General features: G+C 39.4%; 1 protein-coding gene across 1 annotated transcript in view; it reads right to left on the bottom strand.

Annotated features, from left to right (window-relative positions):
• The window catches only part of LOC149145505 (protein SABRE-like), a 366058-nt gene that overhangs the window by 235235 nt on the left and 107045 nt on the right, over positions 1 to 23778 (bottom strand). Inside the window, 3 exon segments of the mRNA XM_089452896.1 lie at positions 400 to 873; positions 875 to 1117; positions 1119 to 2546. Coding sequence (XP_089309022.1) covers positions 400 to 873; positions 875 to 1117; positions 1119 to 2546 — 2145 coding nt within the window.

The raw sequence follows: 23778 nt of genomic DNA on the forward strand, positions 1-23778 counted from the left end.
ACAGAGAGTAACATAATATTCCAATGCACTCAGAAAATCAAGCCTATGAGGAATGTCATTTTCTATTATACCATTACACAGTATCAGAAAATAACATCATAACATCCTAGTTAAACTAGTTCAATAGCAGATTCAGATGACAGATGGTCATAAACAAACATGTACATGTCATCCCCTGGAAATTCAAAAATTTGAGGGAAATTCAAGGAGTCTTTTATTTCCAAGTTTGCTTAATAAAACATCAGGACCAAGTTCTAGGAAGCGAGGCACTAAATTATCTCCTAAACTTTCAGTTAGAGACATTAATAATCAATCTCTAGATTGAACTTGATGAAAAATAAAATGAAAATACAAAATACAGCATAAGAAAGAACAAAGAATTGGTAGATAAAACCAAACCTGCTGTGCAAGTATTATGCTGCCCTCGCATTTACCCAAAGATGCAGAAAGCATTGGAAAGGAATAATTTCTCAGTTGAACCACCAGTGAACCTGTATTTATGGAAACATTCCTTCCCATCAATCTAGAGAAAGGTATTCCCATCTCAGGACTAACACTGTCAAGCTTTCTAATCATGTCAATCATGCCAGCATTGCCACCTTCAATCTTTGTCAATGTTACATCCAAATTTGAAGCACGAAGAGACAAAAGGGAGCTTCTGCTCACACTTGGCTTAAAACCAGCCTGGAAACCCTTCCGACAAGCTCCAGACCCTTCACAATTAACTATCTTTTGGCAAGCCTTGTAATAGGATTGAAAAGATTGTTCATGAAGCTTTTCCCGCAATCTTCTAATGGCCACATGATCAGATAAATCTATCCCTGTGTCTTCAAGATGTTTTTCCTGCTTTTCGTTGGTTATGACATTCTTTGAGATCAGGAATACCAGAACAGCTGGAGCCATCTTTTAAAGCCTCATCTAGAAGCCTTAACCGTACAGAAAGTTCACAGACTTCATTTTTCATGAGTCGGTAATGTTCATCAAGCCAACCTTGAATTGGCTCCTCTTCAATTTCAGCAATAATCTCACGGATACTAAACTTAACAGCACCAACTTTTAGCAATCCACTATTTGAATGCTTTGATCTTTTTGCTTGAGAGGGATAATGATTGTTTTTTAGCAGCCATAACTAGCTTCAAGCCTCGGAGCATATCTTCAACAGCATCCTCTATTGCACGTAATTGTAACCTATGGGGTACAATAATACAAATGTCAGAACCTTGGACAATGCAATCCCATGTAATTGAAGACTTGCTTTCCGAATCAAAAGAGCGACTTGATGCAAGACTGTCAGGAGAAGTGGGGATGCGGGAAATTTGTAGTCGATTACTTTTCAAAACTGTTGCATCATTAAAACTAATTTTGAGATATTCAAGTAATATCCCAATTTTAGCATCCTCTGAGAATATTGACTGAACTTGCACCAAACACTCAACACCATCAGCAAGGCCAGCAGACAGATTTAAATGCTCTATGTCAACAGCAAGAACAAGCTCCTTAGGATATTGCTTTTCAGGTCGAACTGGATCTTGAAAATCACCTACTGCATTCTTTCTTGTTCCCCCACAGAGAAAGTCTTCCCCAATGTTAAATGTATCCCTGATGTAAGCACGACTCAGATTCTTCTGCTCCTCTAATAAAGATTCTAAACGGAACATAATTTCAAGTAAAACAAGATGTACATCTGGTTCCCATCGGATAGTAACATCAGTAGCACTAACAAGAGAGCAACCAGTAACCCCATTCATATTAGTGCCTTGGTAAACAACCTTTCCATTTTGCAAAGCCATCAACGTCACATCAGCAAATCTTTTCTCTTTAGATAACTCCTGGTAAATAACTCTCCCTCGCTCTAGTTCCACCTGTGTAGCATTCTTGTCTCTGTTGGTGCACAAGGAAAAATGAAAGAAATCTAATGATGTGATATATTTTAACTCCAATCCTTCACAGCCACAACCTGTAGATTTTACATTAGCCATACGTGGCTTTCCCTTTTCCATTTCAGTGATAGTCATTTCACCACCTTGACTGCCAAAATTTACTCGCTTCGGATCTAGAATGGTGGTATTTTCTATACTGAGGTCCCCAAAGAATTTCACAGAGAACCTCTCAAGGTTGAGCATAAAAACTTTTGTCCCTTTCGTTCCATGCTGACTCATACTACCCTTCTTCCGCTTTCCTTTGTTATTCATAGCAGACATACTCTTCAAGAGAGCTGAGAAATACATGAATGTAGATACAACTGATTGAACCCTCTCTAAGGACAAGCATGCTACACTGCCACTTATTTCGACAGCAAGCGTCAAGTTTCTTTGCTCAGTTTTATCATCTTCAGCTGATTCTGTTTCTCTAAGACCCCAGTCAAGACTGACACGAGATATATTGAGCAATGATGCTGAATTTGTTTCTACACCAAATAGACTTTCCTTTAAGCGTCCATGATCTTCATCGGTCATATGAAGTTGTAACTCACCTAATTCCATATGAACAGCAATTCCCTCACTTGTGATATTATTTACAAACAGGTGAGAGGACTGGGAACATCCCTGAATCAAAGAAAGTAAACAGAAAAAATTACCAACTTCAGCAATCAGTTCTATTGAAACCAAACATATCTGCTAGCAAGATTGCTTATGAAATTCAGAGTCGAAAATGCTAACCTCGTTGTCTGGCATGAAAAGCAAGCCACAAAGGTGTAGTCAACATAATACAAAATATAGAAAGATGGGAATAGGAAACAAAGAGTGGAAAAAACTGGACAAGGAATACATCATAAATGAAACAAACTCTAAAATTTCTTAAGGCAGCAATATCTTCAAATGCACAACTAGAAGAAAAACATAATGCAACATGAGAAAAGTCATTAGGAAGATGCAACTCTGAACAAAGGAGGACTAGATATGGATTATGTATGTGAAATGGCAAGAAACAGAATTACAACATCGCTATCACCAGAGATGTTAACTTTTCAAAAATAACTTTTGCTTACCTTGATAAATCCAATGAACATTATACTCAATAAATTTATAGATATGGAAGAGGGGCAACATTCATTTAAAGATACCTATCTTGCAGAAAGAATGCAGTTTTCTTAATGTGCATCAGCCAGGAATGTATAAACATTTGGTTTACCTCATAAAACATAGTGCAGCAGTATTAAACTAACAGGTGAAAAGAAAACACAAAATCCCAATCACTGCTTTTCTGTCTATATCAACATCGTCATTTTTCCAACTAAGGCATAGGAGCAAAGCCTATCTCCAAAAAGTGCTGATGAGATCATTCTAAGGAAATCTCTGAACAGTGAGGAGGGTGTGCAGCAACCTTGCTCCACTCCTACATCACTGCTGGAACTCTTTGAGTGCTTAGCACTCCTATATAACTGCTGAAACTCTCCCAGAGTGCTTCCTTTGCTGTGATTTTAGAGCTGACCTGTTCTTATATACTGTGCAGTGTGCACCACCACTCTCCACTCGATTGGGACTCCCATTCCCATCAATCTTTCATATAATTTTTATTGAGGTACTGTGCCAAAAGTCTATTTGCAATCTACAAAATAGCACCACAACTTCTCATCCTTGGAGTTCCATATCTTCTATATTACATGCCTTAAGGCGAGGCAGTAGTCAACGGTGTCAAGATTTATATTAATTCCAGAGTCAAGAACATACTAACATTACGTCAGCCTTTATATTGCTTCTATAGCTTGATGACAATAGTTTAGGAAACCATTAATAGCCAAAATCAGAATGTAATTGTGTAACTTTGGTGTTATGGTAGCTGACAGTCCCCTTTGGGATTCGTATGTCAACTGATTGCTGAAGAAGTGTGCACGTTTAGTTAACCTATGACCATGCATATCAAGCTTGTGCCCACAAAAATGTTTCTAACTCAAAAAGCATGGTGGGAGACTCACAACCAGTAGTGAGGCAAGTGTGGTGAGTCCATCACTTCATGGGAACAGTTCATAAAGGCAATGCACAATTATCGAGTCTGTGCCCTGTCAACAACTGAGCCTGTCATGAACAATTAGTTGCAAGATATTTGTCGTAGACGACATAGTCACTAAATATGCCCATTTCATGGCAATAAGAAAAACAGACACAACTAAGCAAATTGTGGATGTGCTTTTCAAAATCATTTACAAACTACATGGGTTTCCAAAGGCCATTGTCAGTGATAGAGAAGCAAAATTTGAAGGCAATTTTTGGAAGCATTTCTGCCACCAAGCAAGAATATCTCTCAACATGAGTTTGGCTTATCACCCCCACACAGATGGTCAAACTGAAGTTATAAAAAAATGTTTGGAAACATATCTTCGTTGTTTCGCCACTGCCAAACAAAATGAATGGTCTCAGTGGCTACACCTGGTAGAATGGTGGTATAATACCACCTACCACATGTCAGCTAAAATGACACCTTTCCAAGCCCTTTATGGCTATGAACCATCCAAATGGAAGGATTTTGCACTATTCAATTCTATGGTACAAGTAGTAAAAGACCACTTAGAGAAAAACCAAAGAATTATTAACTTGCTAAAAGAAAATCAAATAGTGGCGCGTAATAGAATGAAACAACAAGTCGATCAACATTGCATAGAAAAAGAGTTTAAAGAAGGAGATTGGGTCTTTGTTAGGCTTCAACCCTATAAGCAATTATCGTTAAAACAACACGGGAAAAATAAATTATCGCCTAAATATTATGGCCCATACCAAATAATCAAAAAAATAAGTAGCGTGGCTGAAGCTACCACACAACTGTCGAATCCACAACACGTTCCATGTATCAAGTCTCAAAAAAGTACTGAGGCAAAATCAAATAGCTCAAACAAAGATACCTGAGACTGATGAAGAAGGAAGAACCATCTTGGAACCTAAAGATATACTCGCTACCAGAGAGAAGGTATTACGGTCCAAGAATATTAAGGAGTACCTCATCAAATGGAAGAAACTACCATACGAGGACTCGTCATGGGATACCGAGTGTTTCCTTTAGCAACACTCGGCATTACCCATGCTTTAAGGACAAAGCATCTTTAAGGGGAAGGCAATGTTATCAATTAAAAATTCATAACTAAATATATATATTAAAATCCTACATTCCTCTTTTGTCTCCTTGGAAAAAATTGAATCCCTAAACCTATGATCCAATGGATGAGATTTAATCTCCAAATCTCAAGATGTGTGGTTGATATTAACTCTCTCAATTGGCCCCCCTCACACATTGGCCCCATTACTTAAAAGCCTCCTAGTACCTATTTCACGTTCTATACTTTTTTTTATTTTTCTCATAAAAGTGATTTTTCACCTCACTTTAATATTAAAAAAGTGCACTATGTACTTTACACTTAAAGACATTTTATAAAGTACAAGTGACTTTAATATTAGAAAAAATACATGGTACAACACTTTTAAGTACCTTTTCCACCCATGGCATTAATTTAACTCATAAATGTCACCAAGACAAAAGTTATTAATGTGTCTATTAGGCTAAAAGGGATAAATGCCTTATTAACACCTCTCCTTGGTACTATTTCCAACAATCTTGATGGTTTATTGAGACTTGGTAGTAGCTAGACTTGAGACTGATTTTGGAAATTATTTTTATTTCTTATAACAAGTATCAATTTGAGGATTTGGGTATCAATTCTTTGTTTTCATTTTATTGATTTTGCGATGGTCAATTTACATGTGCCATGGTTGTTTTTTTGGCACAAGCAAATACGGGTGGCCATATGGTGAGGTGCCCGATTGGATGTGTCCTTTCTTTACGATCTCTTATAATTGTTGTAGAATCCCATCATTGTCAAGTGACTCTACCTGAGAAACCAATGATTAGTGGGGTTATGATTCCCTAGTGATAAGGTCATATTATGCTTGACTTGACAATGGAGTGCAACTTCACAATGGTCTTTAAGGATGTTTGTATTTCCTCCATAAATGCTTGCAACTATTTTTATTGCATTGCATGAGCTATGAATGATGCATGGTCATGCATGACGTTTTTTTACATGCGAGCTAGATGCATAGATGATGAAGAATATTTTGTGTGGATGTTGAATTAATTTTTGATAGTGTTTAGTTGCAATCCAAAAAATTTAGTTTAGGTTTTACATTCAGAGCAGAACACAATTTTCCCTTATTCTCAAGAATAATACTCTGAGGTCCCAACTCATAAACTTTGCATTGTCCCACATGTAAGATTGATGGAACAAGTTAATTGTTCACTCTTTGTCAATATGCTCAGAGACATTTGATAATATAATCATATATATAAATTCTTATTCAATTAATGGATGATATTACATGACTATGGCGGTGCTCCTTTTATAGGACTTGACTGGCCATGAGCCAAAAAGCACGTCCCTTGGGACTGATGTCTATTCAATATTAATCAAATAGTTTTACCCTAATTTAATTTATTTAATAATTTATTAATTGATATTTATGTATTTGTTTATTATTCTAAAAATTATTATTTTAATATATATATTTAGTTATGAATTTTTAATTGATAACATTGTCTTCCCCTTAAAGATGCTTTTTCCTTAAAGCATGGGTAATGTCCGGTGTTGCTAAAGGAAACACTTTGTATCCCATGACAAGTCCTCCTCTAGTAGTTTCTTCCATTTGATGAGGTACTCCTTAATAGTCTTGGACCGTAATACCTTCTCTCTGGTAGCGAGTATATCTTCAGGTTCCAAGATGGTTCTTCCTTCTTCATCAGTCTCATGTATCTTTGTTTGAGCTATTTGATTTTGCCTCAGTACTTTTTTGAGACTTGATACATGGAACGTGTTGGGGATTCGACAGTTGTGTGGTAGCTTCAGCCACGCTACTTATTTTTTTGATTATTTGGTATGGGCCATAATATTTAGGCGATAATTTATTTTTCCCGTGTTGTTTTAACGATAATTGCTTATAGGGTTGAAGCCTAACAAAGACCCAATCTCCTTCTTTAAACTCTCCTTCTGTGCGATGTTGATAGACTTGTTGTTTCATTCTATTACGCGCCACTATTTGATTTTCTTTTAGCAAGTTAATAATTCTTTGGTTTTTATCTAAGTGGTCTTTTACTACTTGTACCATAGAATTGAATAGTGCAAAATCCTTCCATCTAGATGGTTCATAGCCATAAAGGGCTTGGAAAGGTGTCATTTTAGCCGACATGTGGTAGGTGGTATTATACCACCATTCTACTAGGTGTAGCCACTGAGACCATTTATTTTGTTTGGCAGTGGCAAAACAACGAAGATATGTTTCCAAACATTTTTTTATAACTTCAGTTTGACCATCTGTGTGGGGGTGATAAGCCAAACTCATGTTGAGAGATATTCTTGCTTGGTGGCAGAAATGCTTCCGAAAATTGCCTTCAAATTTTGCTTCTCTATCACTGACAATGACCTTTGGAAACCCATGTAGTTTGTAAATGATTTTGCAAAACACATCCACAATTTGCTTAGTTGTGTCTGTTTTTCTTATTGCCATGAAATGGGCATATTTAGTGACTGTCAACTACGACAAATATCTTGTCAACTAATTGTTCATGCCCAAGAGGTCGAATGATCAATAATGCATGTCGTTGGGCTCCCTAAGAGGCCTGATGAAGTCTATAAGTGCCAAAATGATGAGTTGGACTTCCAAAAGTAATGGACAAGGGGTTGGCCCCTTGTTCTCCACATAATAAACCTGTGGTGCTCCCAATGGTTGTGAGGGCACACAAGTGACCTCATGGGTCTCCAAGTAAGTCGAAGATGCTTGTAGACCATCTGTAAGGGCTCAGATGATGATGTAAGTGATGCCACATCAACATACAAGTCCTAGGTCATTTGTTAAGTGCATGGTAAATCTTTGGGGTTGTCTAGGCAAAGGTGAACTAGGTGCATCTTCCTCGTCCAGTGGGTGAATCTTAAGCAATCTTTGAACATCTACGGGGATCCATGGAGTGTTGTCTACTGATGTGGAGGCCCATGGCTCTCAACACACACCCTACATGTGCCAATGTAGCCCTCTCTAAGAGGCCCAATGAAGTCTGTAAGTGCCAAAATGATGAGTTGGACTTCCAAAAGTAATGGACAAGGGTTTGGCCCCTCGTTCTCCACATAATAGACCTGTGGTGCTCCCAATGGTTGTGAGGGCACACAAGTTACCTCATGGGTCTCCAAGTAAGTCGAAGATGCTTGTAGACCATATGTAAGAGCTAAGATGATGATGTAAGTGATGCCACATCAACATACAAGTCTTGGGTCATTTGTTAAGTGCATGGTAAATCTTTGGGGTTGTCTAGGCAAAGGTGAACTAGGTGCATCTTCCTCATCCAGTGGGTGATTCTTAAGCAATCTTTGAACATCTATGGGGATCCATGGAGTGTTGTCTACTGATGTGGAGGGCCATGGCTCTCAACACACACCCTACATGTGCCAATGTAGCCCTCTAAAGGGTTACGACCCCGTATAGGGAGACCAAACCCAAGATGGAGACCACTTGCAATGGGATAATATGTCCAAGGTACATCCTTTAAAAGGTGGTGGCATGTGATAAAAAGACCGATGGAGTAGGGAATGAAAAGGGTTAGCCCTAGGCCACATGTTGAGGTACAAGGGTAGCTAGTAAAAGGGAAGCCCACACGGGACTAGAATCCAAGGTTAATATCCAAAGGGGTCTAGAGGACAAAAGCACAAACCTAGCCCATTCTTTCAGTCAAATCCCCCCATTAATCCATGCCCAAAAGTGTCCATGATAAGAAAACTACAATACTCAATTACCAAATGAGAAAGCATACCTTTAGGTTTGGGAGGCCCACTTTCAAAGATACGATCATGACAGATGGATGAGGGACCACATGGTTGGCTCAAGTGGCAGAGAACTGTCACAACGAGCTAGTTGGTCGCTGCATGGGATTGCTGGCTACCGGCTGAGGACCATTTGGAGAACTTTTTTCTCCTAGGGATATCACCCACAAAATGGTGGGTAACAGGTTGTAGCACAAATTTCGAGGCACTGTTTAGCGAGAATTTCAAGGAGGGCTTTGCTGCTGTCGTGCCCGAAATTCGAGGAACAGATTTCGAGACATCTAATTTATCTATGTCGGTATTGGTGTCCTTTTTATAGTATTTGTTGTTGATTTATTCTTCATTAGAGTTTATATTCTCGATCCTTCAATTTTTTTAAGTATTTTATCATCCTATTCGTTCTTAACTCCTTTTAGTATTTTTGTTATTTGTTTAATGGGCCTCAGCCCCATATTTTATAGTTGACTATGTTTTATTTATTGTTTACTTTTCTTTATATATATATATATATATATATATATATATATATATATATATTTGTCTATTTTATTTATTTATTTATTTAGATATATATTTCTTTTGACTTGTGTATATTTTTGTTTTATTTATTTTCCATTAATTATTTTTATTTTAGTATATTTTATTTCCATTAATTATTTTTATTTATTAAATGATCTTGTCTCGATTAGGGTCTTGACTACTTTTTATAATTTTTTACTTCCCTCCTTGTTTGGAGTTTGACTTTTATTTTATTTTTTTCGATTATTTCCCAGTGATAGAATCTTTTTAATAATATTTGATTTTAATAAATTAATTTAAATATTATTTTTCAAAAACTAGCCATCTAATATAGTCATCACTTATTAATATTTGTTTTTAATAAATTAATATCATAACTTAAATATTATTTTTCAAAAACTAGCCGTTTACTATAGCCATTACTTAATAATATTTGTTTTTAATATATTAATAAATTAATATCATAATTTAAATATTCTTGTTCAAATATAGTCGTTACTTGATATTATGGTCTCTACATTGCTCTATATTTAAATCTTTGCCATGGTCTACATCTTCATCTGGTCCTAATGATGAACCACACTTGTTGGTTTGAAATGAGTTGGCCAAAAAATTCTCTTATGTGATTTCTACCGTAAGACTTTTCTTAATACATCAACCTCTGTCAGCACGTTTTTTGAGGCAGCAGACAGGCACGTTTTTTGAGACAATCTATCTCACCTTCAATGCATAAATTGAGGCAGCTACAGCATAGACTTCGAAGCAGAATTCTGGAGTGAGAAAGTGCAGAAAATTTTGGGCAAGAGATTTTGTGAAAATCTAAAAAAATCAATGGGCACAAATTTCCAGATTTGCATTGATGCTCCATTTGCTAAGGGAGATAAGTATTGTGATTATTTTATGTACTTAAACTAATTTTCTCAAGCAATAAAATCCTCCTTTGAAGATCGGTTTTCCCCAAGAGGCTGTGGGGTTTTTCCGGGGTCGCCTTGACCAAAAACTAGTCTCACATGTAAATGCTTACAAAAATTATGTGTTAATTTTCCGCTGATAGGAAAGTGAAAAATAGTATAAGTACTCTTTGAATGTATACAATTAATGCATACTAAAATTTATATCAGCATGACAAAACATGTGGGTTGAGCTTAAACTGTGGATTTGGGGTAGCATCGAATGTGCTCTAGCCATGAAATTTGGTGGAGAGGCTAAGGCACATGAGATCTCCAATACCCAGAAAGGGTTTGGGCAGATTCTAAACAGTTTGGGAGATTAAAATAATTAATATTTTTAATGGACTCCCTAAGTCTAAACTTAGGAAAATTAAAATATTAATGTCAATTAATATAAAACTATGTTAGAATGGTCCAAAAGTCATGAATCAAGTCAGATCTAATCTTAGTCGTTGATAGGGGACTTAATCTCGGCCGTTGATCTGTCAACGAGAAAAGTATAAGAGGAGGCTTGAGGATCACTTGGAGAACACGCCAAGAGATCAAGATTTCGACTTTCTGGAGCTGGGTTTGCTAAGAAAGTTGAGAGAGTGATGTGGAGTTGCAGCTGAGGGGCAGTGAATATAGAAACGGGGAGGCAGAGATAGTGCCAGGAGGATCAGCGCAACAGCCGGGAACGCTGACGTAGAGGGCAGAAGCCAGAACTGTCAGGAACAGCCGGAACTGTCGGGAAGTGTCGGAACAGCCGGAAAAGCTGACGCGAAGGGCAGAAGTCAAAACTGTTGGGAACAACAAGAACTGCCAGGAACAGTCGGAACTGTCGGAAACTGCTAGAACAGTCGGGAAAGGCGACACAGAGGATAGAAGCCAAAACTGTCAGGAACAGCCGAAACTGTCAGGAACAGCCGAAACTGTCGGGAAAGCTGACACAGAACTGGCAATTAAAATAATATATTTGGCTAGTTAAACAAATATGTAAATGTGGCCATAGTCATTGAAACATTATTCCCATGGTGCCAACCCATTTCAATACTCTCAGAGAGAAGTGGCGCATGGCACAAACAACTAGGTGGTTATGTGGGTTGACTATCACAATCGATCCAACTTCCTTGCATTTACCCCACAACGACACCAATGAAAAAACACTTGTTACCGTAGATTCAAAAGTTCTTTATACGTCTTTCAACCACAAACTTGTGTTGTACACATCTAACTGTAGCAATCTACACAAGTTCCTATATTAAGGATTCAATACATTTCATTGATTTGATTAAAGATGACTCATGGGAACCTATTGATCTAATGGTAAGTTTTGACGTGGTTTCCTTGTTTACCAAAATTCCTCTTAATGAAACAATTGTTGATTTGGGGTAGCATCAGCTGTGCTCTAGCCACGAAATTTGGTGGGGAGGTTGGGGCACATGAGATCTCCAATCCCTAGAAAGGATTTGGGCAGATTCTAAACAGATTAGGAGATATTAAAATAATTAATATTTTTAATGGAATCCCTAAGTTTAGACTTAAGGAAAATAAAATATTAATGTGCAATAATATGAATCTGTGTTAGAATGGTTCAAAAGACATGGATCAAGCCAAATCTAATCTTAGCCATTGATTAGGGACTTAATGTCAACCATTGAGATGTCAATAGAAAAATTATAAGAAGAGGCTTGAGGGGCACTGGAGTACACACTGAGGGAGACCAGACAGTTCAATTTCTGGAGCGGGGTTTGCTGAGAAATTGAACCAGTGGTCTGCAGAGCAGTCTGGAGGCAGCAAGTACAGAACAGAGAGATGGGAGATCAACGCAGAAGAGGCAGACGCAGAGCCAGAGGAAGCCACGCAGAGGCAGCAGAGACTACACAGAGCCAGAAGGGCCTACGTCTTCCACGCAGAGGCTGCAAGAGTGACGCAGAAGCCCAGAGACGCTGCGCAGAGCCTCATTAGGCTGACGCAGAGGGTTTCAGGCCATAGCAGAGGTCAGTAGGGCCTACGTTGGGTTTAGGAAAGTGCTAGAAGTTTGTTTATCTGTGGGTAAGCCAGTTTGGCACCCTATTGTACAAGAAAATTGCTTAGTAATAAAATCCTCCCTTGCTACACCAATTTTCCCACATTGGGTTTTTTCGGGGACATTAATCCAAAATAACTGTGTCAATGTGTGCATATTTTTGTTTCTATATTACGATGTGATATCTACAGAAGTATTTATTTTAATGTTTGTTGAAGTAATTTCATGAATAACTTATGATGAAATAAGTAGGAAAAGTAAATCAATTGTTGCAGTAGTAGAAGTTTCACATGGTATCAGAGGAAGTAATCAAAGACAGAAAGGGAAAATCAGTTATGGGTCGAGACCACGATGCAGAGGCATCCACCTCAGGGGACTCACGCAGATTTTTAGAAGATTGCACAAGAGAGAGAGATTTCGATTTCTCTATGTTGGCTTCCAAGTTGGAAGAAGAAGTGGCATGCATGACTAGTGCTGCATCATCAGAAGTATGGTATATAGACAGTGGAGCCTTGTGGCATATGATAGGAATCGGGGAGTGTTTCTCAGAATATCGAGAAGAGAAGATGAACTTTCAGATCACCATGGGGAACAAGGCAAAGTGTACTCCAATAGGAAAGGGTACCATAGTTTTTCAGACAAAATCGGGAGAGCGGTTTCGTGCCACAAATGTGCTGCATGTGCCAGGATTAGGGATGAACTTACTTTTCGTGTCACAACTACAAGGTAAGGGCTATGACGTCTACTTCATCAAGGAAAAGGTATACGTCAAATACCCGAGCTAGAAAAAGAAAGTGCAGATCGGGATCAAAAGTAATCGGTTGTACAGATTACAACTAGAATCTCCAGTGGCACTAATAGGCAGTCATGGGGACAAAGACTTGAACGAACTATGGCACAGAAGCATAGGTCACTTGCACCATGGAGCACTGAGAATTCTCAGGAGCACTGTAACAAGAGTTCCGGATCTGAGTACGAAACGAGATGATGTATACAGGGGATGCGCTCTAGGAAAGTATGCAAAGGCGACATTTCCTAGGAGCAACCACAGGACCAAGAGTGTACTAAGATTGATACACTCAGATATCTGCGGACCTATGTCCATCAAAGCTCTCAGCGGTGCCGAGTATTTCCTTACTTTCATTGATGACCACTCGAGGAAAACTTGGATCTATTTTTTGAAAACCAAGGATGAGGTTTTCTGTCGATTCAAGGAGTTCAAGGCTCTAGTGGAGAATCTAGCAAGTAATAAAATAAAAGTCTTGCGCTTAGATAATGGTGGAGAATATGTCGATAAGGACTTCACTGATTTTTGCGCTAAGGAGGGCATCAGAAGAGAGTGGACAGCTCCCTACAATCCGGAGCAGAATGGGGTGGCAGAAAGGAAAAACAAGACTCTTGTAGAAGCAGCTAGGGCCATGATGTATGATCAGGATATGCCAAAATTCCTGTGGGCAGAAGCATGCAACACAGTTGTCTACATTCAGAACAGGACTCCTCATCAAGCATTGGGCAAGATTACTCCAGAGAAAGTCTTCACTAGGAAGACACCTGAAGTCGGTCATTTCAGGATATTTGGGAGTTTGGCATATTGTCGCATACCCGAAGAAAATAGGAAGAAGTCGGATCAGACTGTAGAAAAGCGATATCTGGCATGATATAGCAAGAACGCTAAGGCATACAGGATCTATCTTCGAGGGAGCAGGAAGGTAGTGGTACGATGAGATGTAAAGTTCAAGGAGGACAGAGCTTTCAAAAGATCTCGTGAAATACCTTCCAAGGAGTAGTCGAAAGAGGATTCGTTGGTCATGCCTCTTCAACCAACGGAAATGAAGAATCCTTCCTCAGATCAAGAAGATTCTTAGGATGAGGAAGAGGAGCAAACAGAAGCACCTGTTGGCAGAGGAAGAACCAACAGGGAACTTCGTCAGATTCTACGTGATGCAGATAACTTCATTAGAGAGCCAAGGAACAATAAAAGGGAGCAAAAACAACCAAACAGGTATCAAGCGTTAGTAGCTCAGGATGGAGAGCCTGCCAGCTTCAAGGAGGCAGCTCAGCGTCAAGTCTGGCTAGATGCGATGGTGGAGGAGTATAACTCCATAATGGTAAACGATGTTTGGGAGGTGGTGTCAAGGACTCAAGACAAATCTGTGGTAGGTTCAAGATGGATCTACAAGATCAAATATTGCTGCGAACATCAGTATTGAAAAATACAAGGCCAGGTTTGTGGCTAAGGGGTATGCTGAAAAGGAAGGAATTGACTATGAGGAAACCTTCGCCCTGGTAGCCAGGTATACATCTATTAGGACCGTGATATCTCTTGCAGCCCAGATGGGATGGGAGATCCATCAGATGGATGTCAAGACGGCATTTCTGAACGGGGTAATAGAAGAAGAAGTATACATTGAACAACCAAAGGGCTTTGAAACTCATGAGAAGAAGTCTCATGTATGCGGACTGAAGAATGCCTTGTATGGGCTGAAGCAGGCACCAAGAGCGTCGTATGGTTGAATAGATGGCTACATGCAGAATATGGGGTTTATCAAGAGTGACACAAATCCGAATCTCTATTATCTCGTCGTAAAGAGCAAGCCACTTATCTTAGTATTATATGTGGATGATCTCTTCCTGACAGGATCATCCAGACTCATTGAAGACTGCAAGAAGAATCTAGCCACAGAGTTCGATATGAAGGATCTAGGACGAATGCACTATTTTCTAGGGTTGGAAGTTCGGCAACATAAAGGAGAAATCTTCCTTGGGAAAGGAAGGTATGCTACAGAAATTCTAAAAAGGTTCGGGATGGGAGACTGTAGACCTATGGCTACACCAATGATCACCAACTGGAAGAAGATTGATGCATCAGAAGACAAGGATGTCGATCCCACCCTATACCGACAGCTCATAGGGTCCCTGATGTATCTAGTCAATACCAAGCAAAATATTTGCTATGCTGTCAACCAGTGTTTTAAGAAACGGTCGTTTTGAAACCGAAACGGCCGGGTTGATCCGAGTTAATGGCCCAAGTTGTGACCCGGCCATGGAAATGGTTCAGTCGGCCGAGTCACCCATGACTCGACCGAGTCATTGAATGACACGGCCGAGTCACATGAAACTGCCCAGCAACACGTCAAACAGCGGATTTATAAAACTTTAATGGATTTTTAAATGGTTTTTTGGTTGGTTTGGACTCCAAATAGGTCTATGAATTTGCTGAATGATTTTTGGGGTCCATTCCCCCCCCAAACCCTATTTAACACACCCAAGTGCTCTCATTCACTCACAACAATCTTATGCATTTGAGTGAGAGTCTTCTTTGAGAGTTAGTGAGCAGTTCTTGAGCTTGTTTTGGAGCAGCAGTGAGGAGTCTTGGAGGAGCATTGTAGCTAGAGTGAGGAGCTTCTTGGGCAGCCATTTGGAGCAGCATTGAGGAGCTGATTCTTGGAGCAAGCTTGAGGAGGCAGTTTGTGCCTGGAGGTATTTTTTTTCACCTCTATAAATCTGTTTTTGCTTAGTAAATTTTAGGTGCATATCTAGAAATCTTAAAGAGTGCTTTTTGTCAAATAAATGAACATTGAATCAAGGTTTTTTTTTTCATTTTCAGATTGTTTTCTTTCATTTCCTAGTCAAAAAATGGCACCTAGAGCAAGAGATCCTACTTGGGCATATGTTGAAATGGTTGATAGTCAAATGAAATGCAAATTTTGCCATAGGAAAATTAAGGAAAGTCTTGGGGGCATTAATAGGCTGAAACAACACTTGGCAGGGATTAGAGGCCAAATTACCCCATGTACCTCACCAGAAATTGGGGAGATTAGGAAGAATTTGTTGGCCAGCTTTGAGAAATTTAAAGAAGATAAGGCTAGGCAAAGAGACATACAGGCTGAAATTGGGAGGAAGAGGGAGATACAAAAAATGATGGCTGCCAACCCCCATTATGATTTTGAGGGTTCTTCCTCTATCCCTCAAACTGATACATCCAACCCTTTCCGATATGTTCCTCCCTCTTTTGGTTCTGTTCAAGATAAGGGAAAGGGTATAATGTCAATGAAAAAGGGTGATGTGACTATCAAAAGTTATTTCACTCCCTCCTCTCCATCAGATGCACATGGTCCTGAAGTTAGTAAAAGTCAAATGCAGCCCACTTTAGATGACCATTGGAAGAAAGAATTGAGGGAGATTGCTTGTGATTACATAGCTAGATGGTGGTATGCCGCTGATATCCCCTTTAATGTTGCTCGTTCACCATATTATGAGCCTATGTTTGATGCCATACATGCTGCTGGAAAAGGCTTCAAAGGCCCTACTATGCATGAGCTAAGGGGGGTTCGTTTGCAGAAAGAAATTCAATCCATTAATGAGTATTTGCAAGAGTTCAAGGACTCATGGGCAAGAACAGGGTGTACCATCATGTCAGATGGATGGACTGATCAAAGAAACCGTACCATCATAAACTTTCTTGTCTTTTGCCCACAGGGAACCATGTTTTTAAAATCAGTTGATGCATCTAATAAGATAAAAGATGGCCACTTGTTGTTTCAGCTATTGGATCAGGTTGTTGAGGAGGTGGGGGTGGCTAATGTTGTTCAAATCATCACAGATAATGCCTCTAACTATGTTCTTGCTGGTAAACTGTTAGAGGAAAAACACAAGACCATCTTTTGGACCCCATGCGCTACACATTGCATAGACCTCATGCTTGAGGATATTGGAAAATTAGATTGGGTCAAAAACACTATAGATCATGCCAAAAGCATAACAAAATTTATCTACAATCATACATTGGTTTTGAGCCTCATGAGGAAACACACTGGGGGCAAGGATATTATTAGCCCTGCCATCACTAGATTTGCTACACATTTTTGACATTGCAATCTATGCTTTCCCAACATAGAAACTTGCAAAAGATGTTTTCCAGTGATGAATGGAATCAAAGCAATTGGTCTAACAAACCAGAAGGCAAAGAATTGAAAAGGAAAGTCCATGAAGAAACTTTTTGGAGAAAGGCAGCAGAGATTGTGAAGCTTGCTGAGCCACTAGTTAAGGTGTTGCGGTTGGTGGATGGGGAAAGGTTGGCTATGGGCTTCATTTATGAGGCCATGGATCAAGCAAAGGAGCAAATAAAGACGGTATACAAGGATATAGTGGCAAAGTATGGGCCGATTTGGGCAATCATTGGTGAAGGATGGAACAATCAACTCCATCGCCCTATACATGCAGCTAGGTATTTTTTGAACTCACAGTATCATTATAAAGCTAAGGAGTCAGGAGCTTTGAGTGGGGAGGTCAGAGATGGACTGGTTGATTGCATTGAACGCATGATCCCATTGGAGTCTGATCAGCTGGAGATACACCGACCGGCCAATATCTTCAGCAATGCAGCAGGTCCCTTTGGGAAGAACCTAGCAAAGATTGCAAGAGAAGCAGATGAGCCAGGTAAACAAAAATTTCAATTTTCAAATTCTTAATAGTTTTACTTTTTTTTTAAAGTTTGTTAAATCGTTTATAATTTGAAAGTTAGATATAATTTGTAATTTTGTTGAGCTAACTCATTACACTCCTATGTTTTTTGCAGCACAATGGTGGGAGGCCTTTGGTGGCCATTGTCCTGAATTGCAAAGGTTTGCAATTCGCATTTTGAGTCAAACTTGCAGTGCATCTGGGTGTGAGCGCAATTTCGCTGTCTTTGAGAGGATTCACACAAAGAAGAGAAACCGTTTGGATCAAAAACGGTTAAATGATCTAGTTTATGTCCAATACAACCTTCGGCTCAGACGAAACCATTTGCTGAACAAAAGACCTGATTCAGATCCCATTGTGTTGGAAGACATTGATCCAACATCAGATTGGGTAGTGGAGAGTTGTCCAGCAGAGTTTGATCCTGATGAGGATCTTGATATAGATTTAGATATGGAGACATCAGTTGAACTTGAACATGTTGTTCAACTTCAGCCTGTTCAGTTGAATGCAGATCCCAATCCACCAGCCTCAGTCTCACTGCCAGCAAGGACTCCAGTTGTAGGTGCTTCCTCTGCTCAGCCACGACAGAAGCGCAGCCGCATATCTACTCTATCTCAGCTTGCATCTGCTGCAGTTGCACAGCCTGCTAGTGGTACCACTTCTACAGTTGCAGTTGGGGATGATGATGATGAGGAGGAGCCATGGGGCCCCCTGTCTGACTCTGATGATGATGATCCAGAGATTCATTGACATGATCTTGGCTCCTCTAACAGTAGCTACTAGCCAGTAGTACTGTAGTACTACTACTGGAGTCTGGTCACCGTCACAGTTTACTTTTGTTGTAGAGGCCATTTCTAGCCTCCTTGGTTATGTGTTTTTTGTTTTGAGTCTTCGATCATGTATGACAGTTGACTATGTATTGCCATTGGGTACCATTTTGATATAATGGATTGGTTCATGAGCCTACTTTGATCATATGTTGTCTTCCATCTATATTATAATGCTGTGTGTTTGGAAACATGAATGAAAATCTTTAAAATTATGTTTAAATCTTTAAAATTATGTTTTTTTATAAAAAAAAAGATTTAATGTATTTTTTACAACGACCGAGTCATTGAAATCGAGTCGGCTGAGTCATTACCGTTTCGGAGTCGGAGTCAGAGTCGATCCTCGGCCGAGTCGGAGTCGAAGTCGGAGTCTTAAAACATTGTTGTCAACACCCTCAGTCAGTTCATGGTGGAACCAAAGAGGGCTCACTGAGCAGCAGCCAAGCACGTTCTCAAGTATTTACAGGGAACAATTGATTATGGGCTCTGGTACAACAAGGGGAAGGATATCAGGTTGAGTGGATTTACTGATGCAGATTGGGCAGGAAGTTTAGTGGATCGAAAAAGCACCTTTGGGTACTGTTTCAACATTGGATCAAGAATAACCTCCCGGTGCAGTAGGAAACAGAAGTCGGTGGCTCTGAGCTCGTCTGAGGCAGAATATATATGGCAGCAAGCACAGCGTCATGTGAGGCCATGTGGCTTAGAAAATTGTTGGTAAACCTATTCAGAAGAAATATGGAGGCGACCAGGATCATGTGTTATAATCAGAGTTGCATCAAACTCTCTGAGAATCCAATATTTCATGATAGGTCAAAGCATATTGATATCTGGTGTCACTTTGTCAGAGATTGTGTCCAGCGTGGCGTTGTACAGTTGAGCTACACTCCTACAGGGGAACAAGTGGCAGATATCTGATACCCTCACCAAGGCCCTTGGAAAGTCAAAATTCGACTATTTCAGAGAAAAGATGGGGATGGTAAAGAACCCCTTTCAGAAGTAGTGTGTTAGCAGCATGAATGAAGAGGGAGTTGCAGCGCAGATGCAGTGTTGGGAGAAAGGACCAACAGCAGCACAAATGCAGAAGGAGTTGCAATGCAGATGCAGTGTTGGGAGAAATGATCAACAGCAGCACAGATGCAGAGGAAGGTGCAGTGCGGATGCAATGCTGGGAGAAAGGACCAGCAGTAGCACGGATGCAAAGGGCGTTGTCATACAGATGCAACAGTGGCAGTGGCAGAACCATGGGCAGTGGTACAGGATGCAACAATGCAGAGGATGTTGGGTAGGGAGGCCTAGCATCAGCACAGGTACCAATGCCCGATCATCAGAGTAATACTCAGTGAGGAGTATTGCTAAAGCACAGTTCTCGCTAAGAGGGAGTGTTGATTTGGGGTAACATTGGATGTGCTCTAGCCACGAAATTTGGTGGAGAGGTTGGGGCACATGAGATATCCAATACCCAGAAAGGGTTTGGGCAGATTCTAAACAGATCAGGAGATATTAAAATAATTAATATTTTTAATGGAGTCCCTAAGTCTAAACTTAGGGAAAATAAAATATTAATGTGTATTAATATGAACCTGTGTTAGAATGGTCTAAAAGACATGGATCAAGCCAGATCTAATCTTAGCCATTGATTAGGGACTTAATCTCGGCCGTTGAGATGTCAACAGAAAATGTATAAGAGGAGGCTTCAGGGGCACTTGGAAAACACACTGAGGGAGACCAATCAGTTCAATTTCTGGAGCGGGGATTGCTGAGAAATTGAACCAGTGGTCTAGAGAGCAGTCAGGAGGCAACAAGTACGAAACAAAGAGACATGAGATCAATGCAAAAGAGGCAGATGCAGAGCCAGAGGAAGCCACACAGAGGCAGCAGAGACTGCGCAGAGCCAAAGGAAGCCACGCAGAGGCAGCAAAGGCTGCAGGAGTGACGCAAAAGCCCAAAGAGGTTGCACAGAGCCTCAGTAGGCTAACGAAGAGGGCTTCAGGCTAACACAGAGGGTTTCAAGCTGTAGCAGAGGTCAGCAGGGCCTACGCTCGGTTTAGGAAAGTGCTGGAAGTTCGTCTATCTGTGGGTAAGCCAGTTTGGCACCTTGTTGTACAAGAAAATTGCGGAATAATAAAATCCTCCCTTACTGCACCGATTCTCCCACATTGGGTTTTTTCGGGGACATTAGTCCAAAATAACTGTGTCAATGTGTGCATATTTTTGTTTCTGTATTACAATGTGATATCTGCAACAATATTTATTTTAATGTTTGTTGAAGTAATTTCTTGAATAGCTTATGATAAAATAAGTAGGAAAAGTAAATCAATTGCTGCAGTTGTAGAAGTTTCACAGCAATAGAGGTTGTCAAAGGCGTAACAGACCCGCAAATTGCTAAACTTACAAATATATGTCTTAGATCTACCTTTTTGAGTTTTCAAGGGGAATTCTTTGAACAAACCACTGGAGTAGCAATGGGCTCTCCATTATCACCTATTGTTGCCAATTTGTTTATGGAAATGTTTGAAAAGAAGGCCATCAACACCTACCCTTTGAAACCAAAACAATGGAAAAGGTATGTTGATGACACGAATGTAAATTGGCCCCATGGAGAATCTGAACTCAACAAATTTTTGGAGCATCTTAATGGAATTTCTAAGGACATTAAATTCACTATGGAACTTGAGAATAACCATTCCATTCCTTTCTTAGATGTTCTTTCAAAAAAGTTGATGGAAGCATCGAGCATCAAATTTACAGAAACAAGATTCACACAGATAGTTATCTCCACGCTGAGTCTCACCATCATCTTGCACAAAAGATGGGGATCCTCAATACACTTATCACTAGGGCATTAAGATTTGGAGGATAATCTTCAACAAAAATTGACCACCTTATTAAGGTTTTCCATGGGATAAGCTATAGTTACAAGGATATTAGTAGAGCCAAAATGAACTCCCCTACCCTTAATTCCCTAACCCTTAATGGGAATGCATTTCTCCCATATATATGTGTTACCACTCACAAGATCGCCAAAGTCTTCAAAAGAAATGGAATTATCACATCATTTAAGCCTCTTAAGACCATTTGCCGTGAAAGATAATGTTGACTCGTTGCAGTTCAAAGGTGTCTACAAAATTAATTGTTCATGTGGATTATGCTACATTGGAGAAACTGGTCGGTCATTTTAGATAAGATTAAAGGAACACGTTGCTGACATAAATACGGAAAGAACACGCTCCTTCGCTCTCGCTGAGCATTCATCTAAGACTAGACATCACTTATGCCTTGAAGATACTAAAATCATCACAAAAGAGACTCACTATTTTAAGCACAAACTCAGAGAAGCTCTTGAAATCATCAAACATCCCAACAATCTCAATAGGGATGGAGGCATTGAGGTTAGCAGAAGTTGGCTGCCTCTACCCTCTAGTAATTAGCCTCAACTTTTCCTCTCTTGTCACTTCCTTCCCCTCTCACCTCCTCCACTCTCCTCTTTTCTATTATCCTCTCTTCTTCCTTCTCTCCTTTCCCCTATCCTTTCAAGAATTTTTGTCTACCTTCCCTCTCTTCTTTGTTCTCTGTCTTATGTATCTCCTCTTTCATTATTTCATTTTATTTTATTTTGTTCTTTCCTCTTATTCATTTATTTTTCATTATTACTATTTTATTTTATTTCATTTTATTTATTTTTTCTCCTCTTCTTTTATATTTATTTTATTTTATTTTTCCTATTTTCTATTCTTTATCAGCCTCTTTTATCTCAAATTGTTCATTTTCTTTTCTTTTCTTTTTACTTTTGCTTCTATCCTTTTATTTGCTTTGTTTTCTTATTCATTTTCTTTTATTATTTCATATAATTTTTATTTTTATTTTCTTCTTTTATTTCCTCTTTATTTATTATATTCTTCTTGCTCATTGGACTTAGTTATTTTTACTTTCTTTATTTTCTATTGTTTTATTATTTTACAACCGACCTTTCCTCTTGTCATTTTTCTTTTTTGGTTTCTTTTTGTATTTATTAATTCTTTTTTGCCTATCCTTATCTCGCATTCTTATAATTCTGATGATAGGTCCGGATTGTGACCCAAAACATCGATTCAAAATGACTTCTGTAGATTCATCTCCAATTTTTTACTCGTCAAAACCCATCCACAGAAACCTTCAAACAGAAAGCTACCTCTCTTTCGTTGGAAATACTGAGAGGGAGGTGAATCAATGTTTCTTAGCAATTATCATTTTTATATCTTTTTCAGAGTATTAGTTAATCTTCAGGAATATTATTATTATTCAGTATCAGAGATTTAGCAATATTATTATTATTTAATATCAGAGATCAAAAGCAATAGACAACACCATGCAATATGCAAAAAGATAAAGATTGTAGACACAAAGATTTTTAGGTGGAAAACCCCCTCTGAGTCAAAAACCACCAAACGCTTCTTAGTAATTGTCTACTTCTTTTTAAAAGAAATAATTACATCAAGTTTTCAGCTACAACTGAAGGAGACTCCAACCCCCTGAATTACAGGCTCCAACCTGTAGGATGCTCCAACACCCTGTTTTACCAACAGCAACTAGGAGGACGCTCCAACACCTTATATCTCAGGCTCCAACCTGACAGATGCTCCACCACCCTATGTACCAGCTGCAACCGGATGAACGCTCCAATGCCCTATGCTTTTTCATCTCCCACTGAGAGGACGCTCCAATGCCCTGCTGCAGGGTACGACCTACCCTAGCACCACCCTGCCACCCTGAAGTGTTCTCAAGCTCCAACCTAAAAGTGACTCCAATCTCGTGCCTTGCACCACCTTGCCAACCTAATCAACAGGTGGACCACATTTCACAATTTTTTGACTAGATCCCCCTATGCTCTGAATCAATATAAGAAAGTTGTAAAGAAGATATTGTTGCACTATATGCATCGCACAAAACTGCTCAAACTGACCACTGCAAAATAAGGCACTGAACAATTTGCACATCAAATGTTGTCACATCAACTGACAACTGCTCAAACTGACCACTGCACATCGCTGCTCAAACTGACCATTGACCACTGCACATCACTGCTCAAACGGATTGTTGCATATACTATCACTGAACTGCACTACTCACAAATGAATAAGCGTTCAAGAGCTCATAAAGCAGTCTAACCAAACCACTGTAACAAGCTACTAATGCTCTTGCAATTACTGGGCATTGAAGATAGATGATAGCTCAGACCAA

The sequence above is a fragment of the Pinus tabuliformis genome, chromosome X, assembly GCF_031772625.1.
Source record: "Pinus tabuliformis cultivar Carrire ecotype Pingquan chromosome X, CPIR1, whole genome shotgun sequence".
Classification (NCBI taxonomy): Eukaryota; Viridiplantae; Streptophyta; class Pinopsida; order Pinales; family Pinaceae; genus Pinus; species Pinus tabuliformis.